Here is a 17524-nt window from a genome sequence, read left to right as displayed (position 1 = left end):
CACACGTATAGCTAAAGATTTCACTGTAACAACAAATCAAGATTGTTCCGATGACAACAACATTCATGGAGCAAATAAAGTTGATGACCTCGGTTTTTACATGCATTCCCAAGAACCATTGACCTAAAAACAACACAAAACTAACCAGAAAATGGTCAGATTTACAAAGTAGTTTAGTGTCAACCAAACAGCAAAATAACTTTTTTACTACAGACTCCTTTAAGAAACATCTTAAGACGTTTTTATTTGTTCAGGCTTTTCCTTGATTTTCTGGAACTCCTGTTGTGTTATCAGTTTTATCTTGATCTTTAAAGTTTATACTTTATTGAATATTGTTTTGATTGTTTAAGCGCTTTGTGACCCTGGTCTGGAAAAGCTCTATACAAATAAAAATGACTTACTTACTTGAATTCAAGGTTAAGTTTTTGTGGAATCTAGAAAACATCTTCTTCAAAATTCCTGGGATTACATTTTTTTTGGACACAGATCAAGGGCTTCATGTCGGATCACATGTTTGTTTCTTGAAGGACCAGAACCCTGCAGTAAAAATGTTGTGAGTTTCGGTGGAGAATCAATAATCTCCATGTAGTTGTCCAAGGGTTAATCCTAATCTGCAGACCCTCCTCCTCCTCCTCTGAGACCCCCCTAAAAACTGACCTGTCTGCTCTGTGAATTAACCATTAATCGAGGGGGTTCTGGAGGTGGGGGGACACCAGGAGACCCTCGTGACAGGATGACAGTTGAGAAGTTTGAATGAACCAAACGTCAACAACAAAAAAAACACAACACTAGATTGTGTTACCAAGTGTGTGCACATGTGTGTGTATTATTGATGAAGAAGCACTTGACTCACCAGCAAACTTTCCAGGTTGATGGCGGACCTGGGGTTCCTGATCATGTCCTCCAGCCTCTTCAGGCGGTTCTCCATCCTCCTCTCAGCGCCGTTGGACATTTTAGCTTTTTTTTGAAAAAAAAAAAAGAAAAACAACTTTTTTCTTTTTTTTTTTTAACTTCTTTGTTCGGGGGCTTAATGGCCGGTGGGCCTAGCGGGGCAGCCTCGGGCACCCAAGCCCACCCAAAAAAAAAAAAAAAAAAAAAACAATGACGAGGGAAATATTCCAAAAATGTCAACCGTTTAGCTAGCAGCTAATGTCATGTCGGGGAGAAAGGATTCGTTCCAAAAAACCTTTAAAAAAGTCGGAGATAAAAAGTTTTTTGGAGCGGCAGCAACAGGGCGTTTTCTCCCCCCTCACCTCCCCTTCCCTTCCCCTCGGCGCCCGGGAATGCCTGGGACGTTTTTCAGCGAGAAATCCGCCTCCAAAGACCCCATTCAGGAGAGAGTCCGTTAGCAGTTTTACCGCCGGTGCCGCCACAAGTCCTGCGACGACGTCTGGGTTTCCTGGACTCGCTGGCGCATTTTTTTTTTTGGGGGGGGGGGTGGGGGATAGGGGTCCGAGACGCCCGCCTTAAGGAGCCCCGTAAGGTGGTGGTGGTCGTCGACCAGTTAATAGTCCCTTTATCGTGTGTGAAAAAAAAGTCCTTCAAGTTGTGTTGGAAGTCCTAACGGCGAAGTCGCGGACAGACGCGGAGGAGCCTCTCTCCTCCCCCTGACATCACTGCGAGACTACATTACCCAGGATGCAATCCGTCGCATCCTCTCTACCTGTCTGACCGCATTTCAAAAAGAAAAGTTCAACTTCTGTTTAAAATGGGGATTTGAAGAGAATTGATGAGACAAATAATCGCTTTTAATTTGTATCATTATTATAACTAAATTTCGAATTTTTATTTGTTCAGGCTTTTCCGTGATTTTCTGGAACTCCTGTTGTGTTATCAGTTTTATCTTGATCTTTAAAGTATATACTTTATTGAATATTGTTTTGATTGTTTAAGCGCTTTGTGACCCTGGTCTGGAAAAGCGATATACAAATATAAATTACTTACTTACTTACTTACCTAATTTTCTGGTCTTTTTATTTTTTATTAACTATTCTTCTTTTCATAAAAAGAAAATCGGATTATAGATTGAAACATTTTCATATCACGTAAAATATACAAAGTTAATCTTAAATTTTAGCTTCTTATAAGAGAAAATGTTCATAAATTATTTTCCATCTTCTTGATTTTCTGGAACTCCTGTTGTGTTATCAGTTTAACTTGCCCTTTAAAGTATTTATTGAATATTGTTTTGATTGTTTAAGCGCTTTGTGACCCTGGTCTGGAAAAGGGCTATACAAATAAAAATTACTTACTTACTTACCTAATTTTCTGGTCTTTTTATTTTTTAATAACGATTCTTCTTTTCACAAAAAAAAAAATCGGATAATATATTGAAACATTTTTATATCACGTAAAATATACAACATTTATCTTAAGTTTTAGCTTCTTATAAGAAATTATTTTCCATCTTCTTCTACTGTTACAATGAATTAAAAATATATGATTTTCTTTAAATGTACCGAGGTTTTAATGTAAAAATGGAGGCATGTATCTTCTGCGTGTGTTTGCTCGACACACACTAATGTTCTCTCGTGTGATTTGACTTCAAAAGTTTTACACAAACACAGCATTTTTAACAGCCATCCAATGTAAAGCTACAGCGCCCCCCTCTGGCTGCTTGTGAACAACAACACGACGCCAACGGAAGCATCGACACCACATGTTGGGTTTTGTGTTAATGAATTTGAACTGAAGTTTTTATTGTATTTGTTTTCCTCTGCGGCTTTTGTACTACTACTGTCCCGGGAGAATCCATGTACTCACTGAAGTAATGGACACAACTGTGTCTTTGGCCGCTAGATGGCGGTATTAGATTGTTAGATCTACATGACCTTCAACTGTGACTCTTAGGATTTCACTTACATACACATTTACCCTTAAATAAATAGTTGGGAATTCACTAGTTAAAATCAATATTTAGGGAATTTATAACACATAAAGAACACGAATAAAATATGAAAAGAGATATTCCTTCTAAATACATAAATAAGAAAAGGGCAGCGTGTTGAGAACATGAGGGAAAATGGTACATTACGTCATCACAATGTCAATTTATGTCTATAAACAAAACAAATATTGATTGAAAAATAACTGAACTGAAGAATGAACTTAAACTCTTATAGTGAAGATGTTTTTTGACTTAAAAAAATGTATCTATCAGTGTGAACAAAAACAAATAAACATGGTTATATGTTTAAAAAAAAAGGTCAACAGAAGAAAGTTAAATAATTATTTGGACAGGTCAAATTATATTCTTTATAAAGAAGAAACCTTTTTTTTTATTTAATGAATTAGAAAAAAATACAATTCCTTAAAATGGGAAGTAGGTAAAATCAAAATAAGAGAGAAAAAAAGAAGAAATTACCATGTGACACACAGGGCTGTACAAAAAAAACACTGAAAATGAATAATTATAACAACAACAAAAAGAAGTAGTTATAGTCATACATCTGGAAAAAAAAGATAATAAATTAGCAAAAAAACATGCAACAAGAATTGGCATTTCGAAAACATGATTTAAACAAATGAAGTCCAGTTAAATAAATGAAATGGTTGACAATATCTCTTTAAAAAAACATAAAAAATTGTGAAAATATTACGAACATTTACTCATTTGAATTTATTATGAACTCTTGTTCAGTCCAGTTTACCCAAATCTCTACTCCAACAACAATCCGACCAATCCAGGCTTGTATGTGACTCTTATTTATTTGTTTTCAAGAGCAATTCACTGGATAAAACAAATACTGTTACAAGACAAAAGAAAAATATTTCCAAAAGCAGATTTGGCCACATGTTATGTACACTGTCATGATGATTTAGAAAACACAACTCTTTTCTTTTTTTTTTAAATCGAATGAATAAAAAAAGAAATCCATTGAGTGCTCGGCCCTGTTTCTCTTCAAACTGGTCAACAATAAATAATACTATAAAATGTACACAAAACAGTTCATCACAAGGTAAAACAGGTTTTTTTTCGGACATTAGGAGTTTTTGTTCTTTGTTTGTTTTTTTTATAGCAAAAAGTGAAGTCCATACACAAGTTAGAGAAAAGAGCAGGTCTTCTATGCTGTACATTGACACGAGCAAGATAACAAAGTAGTTTCGGGTACATTTTGTACAAGTTTAGCGCCGTTGTCTTAACTGAAGAGATTATACAAGCAAGAGTTAAGGCAACTTCTCTGTTGTTTCCCAAAGTAACCGATGATTGGTTGAGTGGAGTTTCTGTTGAGCAGGTCGGATGTCGGTGAGGGTGTCGCTACCACTTCTTTGAGCCACCACTCAACATTTTTACGTCATAAATAAAAGTCATTTCCTCATTGTCCATCTTTTCCTTGTCCGTTTGGCAACTATAATCTGGTCACATCTATCCGAGATAAACTTTTTTTGGGGTAGAAGGGGGGGGTTTGGACACAGAAAGCCTTTGGCATTTGAACAATTTTAGCATCTTCCTATTCTTAGAATGTCACATCCATGCGATCCACAGAAGAACCCACTTACACCAAACCCTCTAGTGGCGGCCAACCAGGCTCAAGCTAGGACTGTTTTTGCAGCTTAGTCGCGCTAATGGCTACATACAAGGAGCACTCATTATGTGTAATTAATCCTGGAACACAAACGTGTGTTGATTTTCAGCCATGCTTGGATCCATAAATGTGGGTCATTTTCCCTTCTCTTGTTTAGGTGTTTTTTTTTGGGTGATGTGTGTTTGAGCTAGCTGTGTCGTCCTGGAGATTCGGTGGGCCGAATTAGTCGCTTAATATGACTATACATAGTTTACAACTTAGTATGGATTAGGTCATTAAAATACATATCCCATGATGCACTGCAGTCGTTGCGTTATGAAATAAACTTGGTTATTGTTAGCAGTTGTTTTGTTGTCCGTCAATAAGCAACAGATTTATAGAAAATCTTAACAAGTTATGTTAAAATAATACTTCTGGTGTTGATATACTTTGTACTTTAAAGACACCGTCTAATGGCGTTAACCGATGCAACAAAAGGTCTGGAGGCTCTTGGGGGACAATCTTGATTAAGCCAGGTTCTAAATTCACCACAAAGCTTACTCAAGCCTAGAGTTTAAATCACCTACTCCAACTTTGACATGAAAATGTATTTATTTCTTAAAAAAAACGTACGTTACTGACATTGTTTCCAAGCAACAGCTGGTGAAAACTTTTCTTAAAGTGCTATCTTTGACCATTAAGAATATCTGAGCATGTAAATCCAGTCATTAGATTGTTTCCCTTACAACCTAAAGTGTCCCATTTTGTTAAATATTTCCAGCTTCTTCTCTTGAGCAACACCTGGTGGAATTATTTATGTCAGATCTTTTTTTTCTCTGAATTCTACGCAGCCAGACCCAAAACGACCAAATGACAGGAACATCCCTGCTGATGTATTATAGAAAAGAATGAGCCCAAGCCTGCGGTGGCGATCCTGGCAGTGTCTTTGCCCCTCCAGTGTATTCATTGGTACACTAAGTCTTAAAAAAAGGAACCATTTACCGTCTAAGCTCAGAGGCAGCGACCCCAGGGGTGTGATGTCGGAGTTATTACTGTGACAACTTTGTCATTCTAGGTATCTGAAATAGCAGATACCTTCCATCCAAAGAGTGATACTTGCTGGTGATATTTTAGATATTTGTGTCCGTTTAGTTGCAACAACCACTTGTTATACGTCCTTCTGCTGGTGACTGGACTGCCAAGAAAAAGTGTATTCACTAACAACCTGAAAGACAGAAACGCTCAACCTCTGGTGAGGTTTTTTTTCGCTCATTTAACCGTGGCATTTTTGGTAATGCCTCTCACAGTCAGTGGAGTTGCAGACGGGAAAGAGAGTGAGGTTCCTAAAATGATCGAAACCAGTAGGGGTGGTCGTCCTATTGCAGGAATTCACTGTGCGCAGTTCAAAGGTCAGGGTGTGTAAAGAAAAAAAAAAGACTGTGCCAGCTTTTATAAATGATCCAAATACCAGGTTTCCTGTGGCTCTAACTGTTTGTCAAAGATGACTAGAGGTGGACTTTGACTGGACCGTGGATAAGAATGTGTGTGTTTGTGTTAAGGAGCAGGCGTAAGAAAGTGTCGTTGATGGCACTGTGGTCCTCAGAGAATCCATCTGTAGGATGAAAATGGTGGAGAAAAACTGTCAGTTGCATAGATCTTAGATAGCCCCTGTTCGTGGCTTGAGATAGAATCCGACCAGACCCTCTTCACAGATATACCCTGAAAGCTCAATAGCCTTTGTATCCAGGTTTAAAAAATATGGTTCACATTGTTGCCTGAAGCCCCTTTTTTTCGGAGGTGGCACAAGATGCCAAGATGTAAGACCTTCTGTATGGCACACTCCTCTGTTCATTCGCTTAAATATCAAGAACCCTTCACCTCTAAATTCAGCCATTCATTTTCAACGGTTGTGTTCGGACCTTTTAATCATACTGCCGTCTTTGGACATTTATTCAAGAAGTTCACCCATTTTCAAGAGTTTCCCTCGAAGGAAGCCGAATATATATAATTAGACGTTAACATAAAGTGGCCAGCATTGTTTAAAGTTCCAATTTGCCACTTGATTAATGTCTCCAACTGAACCATTATTCAAAATCGTGTTAATGTGTATAATAAATCTGGAGGTATAACTGTCAGTTACAGTCAGTGTTTCAATGTATTAATACATATATACACTTAAAGATAAACAATCTTTACGCATACTGTGGACTGGACTTTGCACAAAGTGTTTAAAAGAAACCTCAACTAACCTCATTTGTTTTGATTGCGGATCCGCAGACATCTTCTCTTGAGCGGTGGCTCTAGTTCTGGGCTCTCGGACGCTGATATCGGTGCAGTAATAGAGCAGGAAAGGATGGCTGTTTTGTCCATTCCAGGCTTTGGCACTGGCTGGATGACCACACAGCCCCCTGTTGACAGCAGTGGTAGGGAGTAAGCATGTTCACCCTCGTCTACACAGTCTGGATCTTGCTTCCCCACCACTGCGTCTGTTATCTCATCTTGCACTGGTCCTCGTTTACCACAGTCCCATTCGCATTTCCTTGAACAATTGTTTTCCTTCAATGCCTCCTTCTCCAAGTCACCATTGATGCGCCCTTCGCTAATGACCCCACCTCCGTTCGGTTCAGAGAAAGGTTCAAATTCATTGAGTGAGTGCCATCCAGTTCCATTGACTATGACATTACAAGGAGCAGCAGGGCTTGGTTGGAGCTGGGGAAGAGATTCAGACTGGGTAAGAGCTGTGGCTGTTGTTAAAAGTGGAGATGTGAGATTGTCAGTTGGTGGACAAGAGTCAAAAGAACTACCGTTAATGAAAGCTGGACAAGACTTTTCCTTTGTTTGAAAATGCTTGGACCCAAGAAGTTCTGTGCCTCTGAGAAGTGAAAGTGTCTCTTCTGCCCCAAATCCACAGACCCTTTCCTTCCCTAATGGAGGAGATCTGGACTCAGAGTCTGCTTCTACCTTCACCTGGACCCCTGGTAATATCCTCTGAGCAAGTTGTTGCTGGCACAACCTCTGGCCAATAGTAAGATCAATGACCCCATCCATCTGACTGGAGCCACTGTCTTGACAAGTATTTCTTAAGCTGTTCTCAGCCTTTACTCTGGACTCCACCACTTTCGGCCTGTTAATCTGGGAACGTTCAGGAGACTGACTTTCTGTACTGACCATGTCAAGTTTCTTTCCTATCTTGTCACCTCCAGAATTATCTTGGGAGTGTAACCCACAAGCTGTTGAGTCTGAAGATTCAGGGGCACTTGGTTTAGGATCTCTGCCTTCTAGTGTTTCCTTGAAAGATTTAGGGCTTAATGGGATTGGGATAGGAATTGGAATTGGTATTGGTAAAGGAACAATGACTGGGTAAGGTACCAAAAGGCTTGGAGGGGGGACGAGTGGGGCTAATGATGGCATTCCAAAGTTCATCATTGGGGAAAAGGGAATGTGTCCATTGGGCAACATATTGAAAGGAGGGAAGGGGGGCATTCCAGGCATAGAGAGACCAGGGTGTGGAGGCATCATGCCTGGGTTGGGGTTAGAGGACGGATGGACATGTGAAGAGATCAATGGTCTATGCATGGGGTTGGATGCAGCTCCGTGGTTTCTGGTTGGAGGTGGTGGTCCAATACCAGGGATAATGGGATTAGGCAAGGGACTATTTGGTCCACCTGGGTGGTTAGAAGGACGTAGAAATGGAGGACGAATCTGCTGCATCATCTGATGCTCCATGAATAGAGGTAAAGGCATGGGACCACGAGGAGTCATTACCATTGGAGGGCTTACAGGGGGTACTCCTACACCTGGATGCAAAGTCATGGGTGGTGGGGGTAGTGTTGGGCTTTCATGTTGTCTGGGTGTAGACATTCTAGCTGAGACAGAGGACGTTGGCGAGCAGACGGTGTGCGGTGGTGAGGACGCAGAAGAAGAGCAAGCAGCAAGGGACAAAGAGCTCGAGGGCCCTAATGGTGATGGAGCTTTTCTTCTGAGCTCGCTCAATGGAGTACCCCAGGATTCCGGGGTCAGTAGCTGGACACCTCCACCGCAATCTCCCTTTCCATCCCCGACAGCTGAAGGGTTGCAAAGTGCCCCTGGTAATGCAGCTTGCGTTTCCTTGTAGAAGATGTCCATCTTGTATTGGTTGAGACATTTGGCACTGCAGAACTGTAGCCTTCGCTCACCGGCACCAAAGTCCAAGTACTCCTTCGTATGACGAATATGTTTGCACCAGTCACACACCTGCAACAAAACAGACACAGTGTCCATACCCATTAGTTAACCTCATTAGAACAAATTTTATCTTTATTTTTCTTGGGATTGTATTAATGTAGCCTTGTGTGCACTGGGACTGAGGTAAGAAATGGTTTGTGGGCGGCGTGTAGGGCCACCGCGGAACATGGTGATTGACTTTAGAAATTGGACACCAGACATCTATGCATAGACATGACTGACAAATTCAATCATAGATGGCAAAAGTTGGTTAAAAACGTGTGGTAAAATAGGGATGCCGTTGCTTTCCTGGCTCACTGCAATGATGCAAATTCTATGAAAACACCAACAGAGTTTCATCACTCTTATTCACCTTTTTAAGAGACTATGTTTTTTTTCTTTTGTAAGAAAATGAATGTGACCCCCGGTAGTGCAGATAGCAGTGGGCGAGCCCTGAACACAGTGTTACTCGTCGGGCCACACACAGCTCACTCTGTCAGCTCTGGGAGGAGTAGCAGGTCCTCGCTGGAGATAATTAAGGCATTAATCAGTTGTCGCACCCCTCAACGACATCCATCCATCACATAAACTCTTCAGCCCCCTCTGCGGAATGTTAATAAGTTGAGGGATGCAACTGGATGGTGGATAAACTCTTTAAGGTGCACTGCAATAGTCGTATTGGTTTGCCTGGCAGGATGATCTCAAATGATACAAACTTTCGTACTAATGTCCGCGGTGGTTGAATACAAATGTATTACTCAATAGTTTGTCCAAGAAACTTATGCAAACACCCACCAACTAGGAACTTTAAAATAAAAAAATGTGAAGCTTGTTAAAATGAGAACAAAAGCAGACATAAGAAACTGCAGCAGACACTATCTTCACACGGGGGGTCCCTGATGTCGGTACTTTGAATTCACCTCTTTGTAACTGCTCATTTAGTTGATTCTCTGATCCATGACTGTGTAAGAAAAAGTCGCCCTGGAAAAGTTGCACATAATAAAGACCTGGATATGCTTAATAATACATGTCCTGAAATGTTTCCTTTGACTCCGTAAGACAGATGGAGAGCACTTAACGACTTTCTGCACTGCGAGGGAAATTTCAGTGCAACATTACGCTAATGGAGTTGTGCTTTCTCTCTCTCCCGCCACACTGGTGCACACAGATGTTTTCGGTTCAAACTAATTATGGTCATTTATTTCCATACAGCCAGTAGAACCAGCGTCCGTGTTGTAGGTTGACGAGGCGTATTATCAGTGGCCTGTCAACTAGTGCCACAGCCTGAGTCCTGCTTCTTTATCTTGTACAGGGTTGAGTACAAAAATGGTTACCGTGATATAAATATAGAGAATAAAGTCAAAATCAGCTTAAGCCACTTGTGAGGTTCTCAGTGGGCTGGCTACCAGTATTTGTGACCAAATTTTGTGAGATGAAGGACACCCTGTAACAAAAAAAAAGAAGCTCTAATCCTTTGCAGGGACAACCAATGGCTCATGCACATATTTAAACCTGCAGACAATTTGGAATCATTTTTTAACCTGGGAATTTGGAGACTGGCGTATAAGAAGAAATCGTACGCAAGCATGCGAGGAAAGACTATAGAGAGATAGATTATAGCCGGGTTTCCCAGATTTGATCATTCTAAAGAACGTAAAAATGCTCTAAGAAGGGTTTGGCTAAGAAGGAGCGTTAAGAAAGACTTGATGAACCGCTTTCTCTTAGGATAACATTATGATTAAGCCAAAGAAGCTTTTTAAGAAGCTCTTAATCTCTTTGGAGATGTCCACCGCAGGGGGTCTGAAACCTGCGACCTTTCTTAGTTGAATTACATCAGTTTTCTTGATATCTGTGAAACACCACCAGGTTGTTTTTTTATGTGTAGTGCAGATAATTTGCTGATATTGTTGATTGGCGGGACTTTTAATATTGTCACTAAAGTGAAGTGTTGCTGTTGCATAAATAGCTTCTGGGTACATCAAACTCATATATGTAGTATGTGGAAATCTTCAACCTGTTTTTTTCATAGCCTTCAGTGCTCCAAAGAAGATTGTAGGACTTAAGAGCTTCTTAACGAATCTGGAAAACCCGGCCCTTGTCGGTACAAAGGAGTGGCAAGTGTGTGTGTAATAGTGTGGAACTGATAAAGTAAGTAAGTATATAGGTTAGTAATTTATATTTATAAAGCGCTTTTCCAGACCAGGGTCACAAAGCGCTTAAACAATCAAAACAATACTCAATAAAAGCCCATTTAATGCATTTATCCAAAGTTGAACCTTACAAATATGGCCATCTGCTTTAACCCTTGTGCGGCCTCAGGGTCAAGGTGACCCGATGGCCGAAAAAACTAATATGTTTGAGTGTTGAACGACCTTTCTACCTTGACCCAGAGACAACACAAGAGTTAAGAGCATGAACTGATGTGCTGGGGTTTAAAGAGAAGCTCTAAGAAGGCATAAAAGTAAGTAAAGAGAATAATAACGGCAGAGGAATAAAGATGTCAGGAATGTGTGTCAAGTTGTGGTGAGATAGCAGCAACATTAGCCCAAAGGTTTGTAACATTAAGTCAAGAAGAGAGATTAAAGCTATTGTCAAATGAAAAAATTGTAAAGAAAAGGTGAGAAAAGGACAAGCTACAAGGACGTTAAAATCAAAAGACCTTTCAGGATAAAACAGTAAGAACAATACACTGGGACACGTTTGGTATTGACAACCTGAGGGCACAGCATCATGTTGGAAAAGGGATTAAAAGGAACATTTGAGGAAAACTCCAATATTTTATCTGTAAACAGGAATACTGCTGCACACTCGAGCCAAAAAACATGGCGAGCATCTGCCACCTTAAATACCTTCAGTGGAAAAACAAACAGGCAGTTTCCTCCAAAGTTTAGACAAGGTAATTAAACGTTGGCAGCATTTAACAAATCCGCCGCCATCGCGACTTATGACTGTGACGGGGAGAGCTCTTGCTTACAGCCCGGTAATAGTAAGTTTGCCGAATTCTTCTCAAGCGTTTCAGCCGGTGAGAAAAAAAAAAGTGACATCTTCATTAAAACCAGAATGGGTTTAACTGCTGAAGGGAGACCTGAGATCGGGTCAGGGGCCGGACGCTCGCGCTCGACCGTCGCCATCAGTCATTATAAACGGACTTGAAAAGGCCGTTCTCACTTGGCCAGGTGAGACAAAATAGCGTCATAACTCAACAATCTACACACTCAGACGATGTGAAATAACCCGGAAGATTAATGAGACAGTCATGGACTATCGTAAAAGTTCTTAGGCTCAAGTTTTATATTTTATCTGCCGGTTAAGTTTTAATAGAAGCTTGTCCAGAACCAGAATCCATTGGACTCTAGCGTCACATTAGCAACACAACAATTGTATTAAATCTATTTTGACTGAATCCTGTAACATGTTTTCTTATTTTAAAAAAATGTGACGACTTATTATGCGTGTTTGAACTAGGTATTTTTCCTTATATTGGAAAATGGGGTTGCAAGTCATGCCTCATATGAATCCCAATGATTATTCCAACATTACGATATTTTTAGGGTATATAAATTGACAGGGGGCGCACGTTAGCACAGTGGTTAGCGTGATCGCCTCACTTCTAGAAGGTTCACTTCCAGGTAGGGAGGGATGAAACCAGAGTTTGTATTTTCTCCCCGTGTTGCATGGGTTTACTCCAGGCACTCCGGTTTCCCCCCACGGTCCAAATAAAACAACATACAGAGGTTGATTGGGAACCTGGGGAAATTTTCTGTAGGTATGAATGTGTTTGTGAAGGGTTGTCTATCTTTGGGAGCCCTGTGACAGACTGGAGTCCTGTTCAGGGTGTCCCCTGGCTCTCGCCTTAAGAAACTGGGATAGGCCCCAGCCCCCCTCCCCCTGTGACGCCCCTAAAAGAGTGAGGATTGAATGAATAAACTGTCAATACTCAGGATTTATGTGTCGCTTTTTGAAATAGGGTCAAGAAAACAAGTGAGAATCAGTTGATTTTAGGATAAATTAGGGATCATGGGTGTATCGTATCTGCAAACCCCTTTTCTTATGTAGACTGCGAAACAAATCCTTAGTTGGTAGAATGTCATCCCAAAATTGTCGTTGAGAAAAATGCCTATTTTCTGATTTTTTGTCAATTTGGCCGAGTGGTACAACTAATGCCTGCTTAGAAAGCAGAGATAAGATGTGTCAAACTCACGCCAATGGCTCACCAAGTCATTATATGAGGCCAGAAAAATGGTTGCCTCGGAATTAAAGTATATATATATATATCAATATCAAAGTAAAGTATTGTTCACGTTGATATTATGACCTATACAGATGCCAATGTCTAAGGTAAGTTACGAGTGAGATTATGAATTTGTTTGTGAAACACTATATAATTAAGTGAATTGATGATAAAAGAATGATAAGATGATGTTAAAAATCATACTTTCTTTTAGGGAAATATTCATTTGTTGACCTGCAACTTAAGGATTTTGGCCACTAGGTACCAGCCATTCAATCTTTTGTTTATACCATTTATGGCGAGCTCTTTGTCTGCCTGTAACTCATTAAAAACACAGATAATGGACAGAATCAGAAATGCGGTGAGGGGACGGTGAAATCCTTGAAAGAAAAGATGAAAACATGTGTGTGTGTGTGTGTGTGTGTGTGAGTGTGTGTGTCTACAATCTTAAACTCTATCTGTGTCGGTTGGTCCTTACAAGCACGTCGCCGTTTGTCTTGCAGACAAGCCTGGCCGTGTCCTGAGTAAAGCTGAGCTGAGGTAATTTCCCACCGAAGCCATCGTCGTCTCTCGCCTGGGGAGGGAGACAAATAATGGCTTCTTTTTATGGATGGACAGAAATGAACAGAAGCAACAAAGAAACTCAGAAATGGGAAACAAAATGGTGAAGATGGGTTATTTGGTGCGACAAAGGTAGTGGTGGAGTGTGTGTACATGCCTTTAAATTGGAGAAAACATTCAGTACCAGATTGTAAGACCTAGTTTTTATCAGAGAAATATCAATTTACATCACAGATTATATTGTAGTTATGGTTTAAATGTGTAAATTACAACTTAATTAACAACAAGTTCATCTTCCTGTTGTAGAATTTATGATGATCTGGTCTGTGTTTCACAAAGAGCTGGACTTAAAACAGGTTATAACAATATCGTTTAAACTCTTAAAAAGCTTAAATAATATAATTAAGATACAATGAATTCAAGTATTACTCAAAAGAGAGACTTCAGGTTATCTTCAGGCGCACAATTGAAAGGATCGTCTTTCTCTTAACCACTTCTTTTGCTGTTTTTACCCTTTTTAGGATCATTTTTGACCAATGGATTCAATAGAGCGGTAACTATTGTTGGTGTAAAATAATGACATTAAAACAAGAGACTACTTAAAAATATTATAAAATAATAGTAATATTTAACTTTCACTTAATATGTATGTAGAAAACTACTAGATAGATAGATACTTTATTCATCTCCTTAGAGAAATTCACGACGACTACTACTACTCCTATACATACTCCTCCTCCTACTACTAGTACTACTCCTAATTTTTTTATACTACTACTACTAATGCTACTAATCATACTCCTACTACTACTCCTACTCCTACTCCTACTGCTCCTACTCCCTAATACTACCCCTACTACTCCTACTACTACCGCTACTACTACTACTCTTACTATAACTACTCCTACTCCCACTCCTGCTACTCCTACTCCTATTTCAACTACTCATACTCATACTCATACTCATACTCATACTCATACTCAGACTCATACTCATACTCATACTCATACTCATACTCATACTCATACTCATACTCATACTCATACTCAAACTCATACTCAAACTCATACTCATACTCATACTCATACTCATACTCATACTCATACTCATACTCATACTCATACTCATACTCAAACTCATACTCAAACTCATACTCATACTCATACTCATACTCATACTCATACTCATACTCATACTCATACTCATACTCATACTCATACTCATACTCATACTCTTACTGCTTCAAACAATAACAATAATAATAATAATTATAATAAAGAATGTCCACATTCAAAGCATAGTTTCTGTAGAAAGTTTCATTAAATATTTTAACCAAGTAAAACTTAAATGTATCTTCAGAAATATATTCAAATAATAATGAATTAATTCAGGATACTTTTCTGAATGGTAAAATTGACTTTCGTCAAATCAAACCTAATCCTCAAATATTTAAACCTTAAACATATGTCATAAAGAAAATGTCAAAATAAAATGATAATAAATGTCAATGAGTTTCTCCTCAAATATAGACCCATATAAAACATGTAGCTACACTCCCTCTGCCTTGCAAAATGTTCATTTAACATGTTTAAAACAGCAGATGTTAGTATCTACATTAAATCATAAAATGCCTGTATAGTATATATTCTCTATCACATGAATGGTGGGGTTTAAAAGTGATAGATTCAAACAAGACTTCCCTAATTTGTGTCGCACAACCTTTAAATACGAGTCCAGCAAATACAACGACCTGAGACGTGGCGACAAGATAACTACAGTTTCTCGCTCTAAATGGATAATCTACTGTATTTCAAGCGCCGCACACACAAAGACGCTCCATTGTGCTATTATTCTGTCTCCAGTTTGTGCTCTGACCCGCTGGCCCGGCGCCACTTGATTTGCATATTGTACTAATGAGGTGTTGGCACCACCGGCGAGGCACAGGAAGCCGCTCGCAGATAAAGGATGTGGTTTCTTTGACAGACGGACAGATTTTCTGCACGATCATGCCATCAGACTGCAGCTGCCGTCCAGCTGAGGCTCCGACAACAACCGAGGTGGACGACGGCCCGTCTTGTCGTCGCCCTGAGGGCCGACGCACCAGCTGCCCGATCTCTCGGCGTCCATCTGGGACAGGGTGGCGATCCAGGTGTGTGAGGACTTCACCTGCCAAGAGAGCTCGTCTCCAGTGAAGACGGTCTCCCAGGCTTAACCTCCGGTCTAAAGGCAAACATAGCAGCCTGTGGCCCGGCTTTTACAATCCTGGTCACAAAAACATCTGTGGGACACTGTAGCTTCAGCATTTAACCTCTTGAGATCCTGTTACATGAATGCCTTTTAGCTCCAGCTTATTTCTGTGGAAGACGCTTTACAAATAAAACGTACTTACTAACTACTACCACTACTACTACTACTACTACTACTACTACTACTACTACTACTCCTACTGTAACGACTACAACAACAACTTCACATCTAAAGACATTTTTATTCATGCAGGCTTTTCCCTGATTTTCTGAGACTCCTGTGTTGGTCTCGGTGTTAACTTGACCTTTAAAGTATATATTTTATTGGGTATTTTTTTGATTGTTAAACCGCTATGTGACCCTGGTATGGAAAAGCGCTCTACAAATATTACTCACTTACTTACTTACTACTACCACTACTACTGCAACGACTAATCCTACTACAACTCCTACTACTATTCCTCCCATTACTAATACAACTACTACTACAACTACAGCTCCTATTTCTACTATTACTAGTACTCATACTCATACTTTACCTATACTCTTACTCTTACTCTTACTCTTCTTCTTACTTATACAATTACTTCTTCTCCTACTCCTACTCTACCTCTACTCTTACTCTTACTCTTACTCTTACTCTTACTCTTACTTTTACTCTTACTCCTACTTTTACTCTTACTCTTACTCTTACTCTTACTCTTACTCTTACTCTTACTCTTATTCTTACTCCTACTCTTACTCTTACTCTTACTCTTACTCTTACTCTTACTCTTACTCTTACTCTTACTCTTACTCTTATTCTTACTCCTACTCTTACTCTTACTCTTACTCTTACTCTTACTCTTACTCTTACTCTTACTCTTATTCTTACTCCTACTCTTACTCTTACTCTTACTCTTACTCTTACTCTTACTTTAACTATACTCTTACTCTTACTCTTACTCTTACTCTTATTCTTACTGTTACTCCTCCTCCTCCTCCTACTACTACTACTACCATACTTCATCTCCTACTCCTATTCTACCTCTACTCTTCCTCTTCCTCTTACTCCTCGTCCTACTAATACAATTACTTCTTCTCCTACTCCTACTCTTACTCTTACTTTTACTCTTACTCTTACTCTTACTCTTACTCTTACTCTTACTCTTACTCTTACTCTTACTCTTACTCTTACTCTTCCTCTTCCTCTTACTCCTGGTCCTACTAATACAATTACTTCTTCTCCTACTCCTACTCTACCTCTACTCTTACTCTTACTCTTACTTTTACTCTTACTCTTACTCTTACTCTTACTCTTACTCTTACTCTTACTCTTACTCTTACTCTTACTCTTACTCTTACTCTTACTCTTACTCTTACTCTTACTCTTACTCTTACTCTTATTCTTACTGTTACTCCTCCTCCTCCTCCTCCTCCTACTACTACCATACTTCATCTCCTACTCCTATTCTACCTCTACTCTTCCTCTTCCTCTTACTCCTCGTCCTACTAATACAATTACTTCTTCTCCCACTCCTACTCTTACTCTACTCTTACTCTTACTCTTACTCTTACTCTTACTCCTACTCTTACTCTTACTCTACTCTTACTCTTACTCTTACTCTTACTCTTACTCTTACTCCTACTCTTACTCTACTCTTACTCTTACTCTTACTCTTACTCTTACTCTTACTCTACTCTTACTCTACTCTTACTCTTACTCTTACTCTACCTCTACTCTTACTCTTACTCTTACTCTTACTCTTACTCTTACTCTTACTCTTACTCTTACTCTT

At 39.6% G+C, this 17524-nt stretch overlaps 2 protein-coding genes across 3 annotated transcripts in view; both read right to left on the bottom strand.

Annotated features, from left to right (window-relative positions):
• Positions 1-1593, bottom strand: part of rock2a (rho-associated, coiled-coil containing protein kinase 2a) — a 37593-nt gene extending 36000 nt beyond the window's left edge. The window contains exon 1 of the mRNA XM_087780028.1: positions 854-1593. Within this exon, the coding sequence (XP_087636154.1) occupies positions 854-952 (99 nt within the window). The 5' untranslated portion in view covers positions 953-1593. The remainder of the gene's footprint in view (positions 1-853) is intronic.
• Positions 1594-3744: 2151 nt separating this feature from the next.
• The window catches only part of sobpa (sine oculis binding protein homolog (Drosophila) a), a 32843-nt gene continuing 19063 nt past the window's right edge, over positions 3745-17524 (bottom strand). Inside the window, exons 6-8 of one of the 2 annotated variants that reach the window (XM_087780240.1) lie at positions 13418-13513; positions 6755-8738; positions 3745-6117 (exon numbers count right to left, since the gene is read on the bottom strand). In XM_087780240.1, the coding sequence (XP_087636366.1) occupies positions 6756-8738; positions 13418-13513 (2079 nt within the window). In that variant the 3' untranslated portion in view covers positions 3745-6117; position 6755. The remainder of the gene's footprint in view (positions 6118-6754; positions 8739-13417; positions 13514-17524) is intronic. The other variant, XM_087780241.1, reaches the window with a different exon arrangement.

The sequence above is a fragment of the Callionymus lyra genome, chromosome 18 (genome assembly GCF_982586985.1).
Source record: "Callionymus lyra chromosome 18, fCalLyr1.hap1.1, whole genome shotgun sequence".
Classification (NCBI taxonomy): Eukaryota; Metazoa; Chordata; class Actinopteri; order Syngnathiformes; family Callionymidae; genus Callionymus; species Callionymus lyra.
The sequence above is the reverse complement of the archived record's forward strand: the minus strand, read 5'-3'. Positions and strand labels throughout refer to the sequence as shown.